The 4,498-nt window shown below is 46.1% G+C and overlaps 1 protein-coding gene across 1 annotated transcript in view; it reads right to left on the reverse strand.

Annotated features, from left to right (window-relative positions):
* Positions 1-3,016: 3,016 nt before the first annotated feature.
* LOC134412790 (autism susceptibility gene 2 protein homolog) overlaps positions 3,017-4,498 on the reverse strand; it is a 193,424-nt gene continuing 191,942 nt past the window's right edge. Inside the window, exon 4 of the mRNA XM_063146801.1 lies at positions 3,017-3,184. Coding sequence (XP_063002871.1) covers positions 3,017-3,184 — 168 coding nt within the window. The remainder of the gene's footprint in view (positions 3,185-4,498) is intronic.

Raw genomic sequence — 4,498 nt, forward strand, 5'->3', positions numbered from 1 at the left:
CTGGAGTGCAGCTACTGGCTAGCAATCAATGACTACCTGTATCTCAGCTCTCTGAGTAGGGCTGGAAAGACCCTTGCCTGATCCCCTGGAGAGCCTCTACCAATCAGTGTGGTCAACAGTGAACTAGATGGACCAGTGTTCTCACTCACGATAAGAGAGCTTCCTACATCTCAATGTTCCAATCCTTGTTTCCATTTTTCTAGGAAATGCAGCTCAAAGCTATTTTAAAATTAACACAGACATCATGTGGAAAGGAAGGACTCAACTAATGTTACCGCCATTGAACGAAAAGCCCTCCAGCAGTCAAAGAACCGTTTTTAGTTTTTATTTCAAATGCCTGATAGAAAAGAAGAGTCACATACGAACACACACACACACACACACACACCTGAACTTGCCATCTAAGTTCATTCCTTTTGCAGTCTTATTTATGAGATCTGGCAACATCATTTCTCAGATGTAATGTTCTTCCCAAGAGACACATTTATGAAGGTCCTGGCCCAAATGTGGGATGTCAACCCAGCAGGCCAGAGATGCTGCAGCTCTCACGGCTTGAACATTGACATCTACCGTGTGTTCTTCCCAATGTTTCACATCATTGACCGTGTTTTCCTTTTCTTCATCTTTTCGAGCAGGAGCATCGAGTTCACCCATGGGTCCAGGAGCAGGATTTACTGGGCAACCACGGCCATGAGAATAGCTAGAGGCGCATACTTTAATTTCATGTACATGGCCTCCTACAGTCACAGACAATTACTACAGCTCAGGTCCCTGATTCTGCTATCTCCAGCAGATGAATATTGGAGGAGAGCGAGGACTGCAGTCAATAAAGTGCCCATCCCACTTACGAACATCAGAACATCAGAAGTGCCCTGCTGGATCAGACCAAAGGTCCATCTCATCCAGCACTCTGTTTGCACAGTGGCCAACCAGCCATTGGCCAGGGATGAACAAGCAGGACATGGTGCAACAGCACCCTCACACCCATGTTCCCTAGCAACTGGTGCACACAGGTTTATTGTCTCGAATACTGGAGATAGCACACAACCATCAGGGCTAGTAGCCATGGATAGCCTTCAGGAATTTATCCAAACCCCTTTTAAAGCCATCCAGATTGCTGGCCGTCACCACATCCTGTGGTAGTGAGTTCCATAATTTAACTCTGCGCCGTGTGAAGAAGTCCTTCCTTTTATTCGTCCTGGATCTCCCACCCATCAGCTCCATGAATGACTCCCCTTGGTTTCTAGTATTTTGAGAGAGGGAGAAAAATGTCTCCCTGTCCACATTCTCCATACCATGCATAATTTTGTACTCCTCTGTCATGTCTCCCCTTAGCCTCCTCTTCATACTTGCACATGGAGGAGTAATCCCAGGGGCCAGTGAGAGTCCTCCACCTTCTGCCCCTGAAGAGGTAGCTCTGCCTCTGTCTTCTGGCCCAGATGATTCCTCCTGAGAACTGTGTGTTACCACAGTTCACCCTCTCCACCAGGCGCTGCAAATCTTCCAGAGCACAACCCCACATAACAAAGCACACTTCCTTCAGCTGTTGAGCAAACTCCCTCCAGGGAATTGGGATTTCATACACATCGCTCTTTGCAGGACTACGTAAACCCTCCCTCGGCACCAGAGCAGTGCCGGAACAGCACACTAAGGCAGGACCTACACTACTGCTTTAAAACGGTTGATAAGTGTAGTGACCACCATTGGGGCCCAGGACACCCTCCAGGCACAGGGTTCAAACCATGTTCAAAGTGTGTCACATCCTGCTTGGTGCAGATCTGGCCCAAGTGTCCCACTGAATTAATGCGTTTGATGTGTGGCCTGATCTTGGGTCTCTAGTTCCATGATGAGATGATTGTGACCCCCCTCCCCGAGCATTTGGTCACCCTGTTGTTCTGCAATAAGGAAATAATTGGGCCAGGAGGGAGTAGGGTGTCCAAATGAACAGAGACCTTCAAGCCACTGAGAGGATCCCGCTGAAACAGCTCAATATTATTCTAATAGTAGGGTGACCATATTTTGGAAACCAAAAAGGAGGACAACATAGTCGCCGTGTTAAAATTATTTTTAAAAAATAATTTTAAAACCTCAAACTTTTTTAAAAAATCCTAAAACTCAATGGTTGGACAGATCTGTTTCAAACTTGGCATAGCTAAAGTCCTTGTTAAGAGCAATCATGGTGCCAAGTTTCATCTCTTCATCTTTAAAAATAACATTTTTAAAAAAAACAATTAAATCCTCAAATTTTAAAAAATTCCTAAAAATCAACGGATGAACAGATCTGTTTCAAATTTGGCATGGCTAAAGCTCTACCTAAAAGCTATCATGGTGCCAACTTTCATCTCTTTATCTTTAAAAATGACAATTTAAAAAATAATAATTTTAAAACCTCCATTTTTAAAAAAAATCCTAAAAAATCAATGGATGAATGGATCTGCTTCAAATTTGGTATGACTAAAGCCGTTCCTAAGAGATACCATCGTGCCAAGTTTCATGACTTTATCTTAAAAAATGACGGAGTTATAAGCATTTTTGTTAATTCCCTTTAGAGCTGCTCTTTGGGGAAAAAACCGGATTTCCCCACCCCCTCCTGGATTTGTCATCAAAAACCTGGGCAAATCCGGGCAAATCTGGTCATATGGTCACCCTATCTAATAGTAATATCAGCAATTGGGAACCAGACCCTCAAGTATACAGAACAGGGGGCTTTTATCCAACTTGCAATGAATTAAGGAACAGAGGGTTTGCATTGTTGCAGGAATGGAAACCCAGGTAGATATTGGGCTAAAAAGCAGAGAAGGGAGGAAGGATAGGTTGGGTCTGGATAAGACAAAGGAGGGTCCATGGGGTATAGGGATGGGGTGCTGGGATGCGGTTCTGAGGAGAAACACCCCCATGACGGACGAGACACTGGAGGAGACTTGGAGGCTGAAGAAGGGTTGGGTGGATGCAACAGCAAACTGGATTCAAAACAACTACCCAAACGTGAAGTTGTAGGCCTGCTGCTTTACAGCCATCATTGCACAGGCCAGATAACAGTGGACCAAAACCATCCACGTAACGTGGACGAACGGTCTCGTAACGTTTGAGCAACGCCGTCTCCCACGGCACACAGAGCCACACATTTAAAAAGTCGAGATCCACTTACGAAGTAGCCGGTTCCCAAGCTGGACGGGGCTGAACTCTGCAATAAAAAGAAAGAAAAAGACAAAACAGACACATCAGAGACATAGAATCATAGAATCATAGAATAGTAGAGTTGGAAGGGGCCTACAAGGCCATCGAGTCCAACCCCCTGCTCAATGCAGGAATCCACCCTAAAGCAGCCCTGTCCAGCTGCCTCTTGAAGGCCTCGAGTGTGGGAGAGCCCACCACCTCCCTAGGTCACTGGTTCCATTGTCGTACTGCTCTAACAGTCAGGAATTTTTTCCTGATGTCCAGCCGCAATCTGGCTTCCTGTAACTTGAGCCCATTATTCTGTGTCCTGCACTCTGGGATGATCAAGAAGAGATCCTGGCCCTCCTCTGTGTGACAACCTTTCAAGTATTTCATAGAATCATAGAATAGTAGAGTTGGAAGGGGCCTACAAGGCCATCGAGTCCAGCCCCCTGCTCAATGCAGGAATCCACCCTAAAACATCCCTGACAGATGGTTGCCCAGCTGCCTCTTGAAGGCCTTGAGTGTGGAAGAGCCCACCACCTCCCTAGGTCACTGGTTCCATTGTCGTACTGCTCTAACAGTCAGGAGGTTTTTCCTGATGTCCTGCCGGAATCTGACTTCCTGTCACTTGAGCCCTTATTCCGTGTCCTGCACTCTGGGAGGATCGAGAAGAGATGCCCTCCTCTGTGTGACAACCTTTCAAGTGTTTGAAGAGTGCTAACATGTCTCCTCTCAATCATGTCTCCTCTCTCTCTTTCTCTCTCTCTGCCCCCCCCCTTTTTTTACATATTCCAACTAGCATCCCTCATTACTTGCTCGTTTTAAAACAGTGTCTCATCTCCTCCGCACTGCACGGCTGGAGCTTCGCCCCTTGTTATCCGCCAGCGAAACAAACACGCTGTTGTCGCCTAATTCCCACCACCCCCTTACATTTCCCAACAGCTCCACCGATAGTACCATGCTATTTACTGAAATCCCAGGCTCTGGCAGTGGGTGTAATTGCCAATTTATTTGACAGGCAGCTGGGTAATGAATTAATGATGGCATTTCGGCCTATGCTGAGACTAAATAGACACACATCAACCAACCTGGGTGACACACTGCCATTCAGTGCCCTGGACCCCAGCAACCTAGCTTTGTGGCATTCCTGGAGGTGGGCGGAATAGGAGAGTGAGACGTAATTGTGTGTGTGTTTGTGTGTGTGTTTGTGTGTAGTGGTGTATGTACGTGTGTGTGCAAATCCCTAGGCTAACAGAATTCAAAGGAAAATAGTCCTGTGGGTTTGGATGAATGGATGCCATTTCGTTTTCTTTTTTCTTCTGCAACATATGTATCAACT

The sequence above is a fragment of the Elgaria multicarinata genome, chromosome 22 (genome assembly GCF_023053635.1).
Source record: "Elgaria multicarinata webbii isolate HBS135686 ecotype San Diego chromosome 22, rElgMul1.1.pri, whole genome shotgun sequence".
NCBI lineage: Eukaryota > Metazoa > Chordata > Lepidosauria > Squamata > Anguidae > Elgaria > Elgaria multicarinata.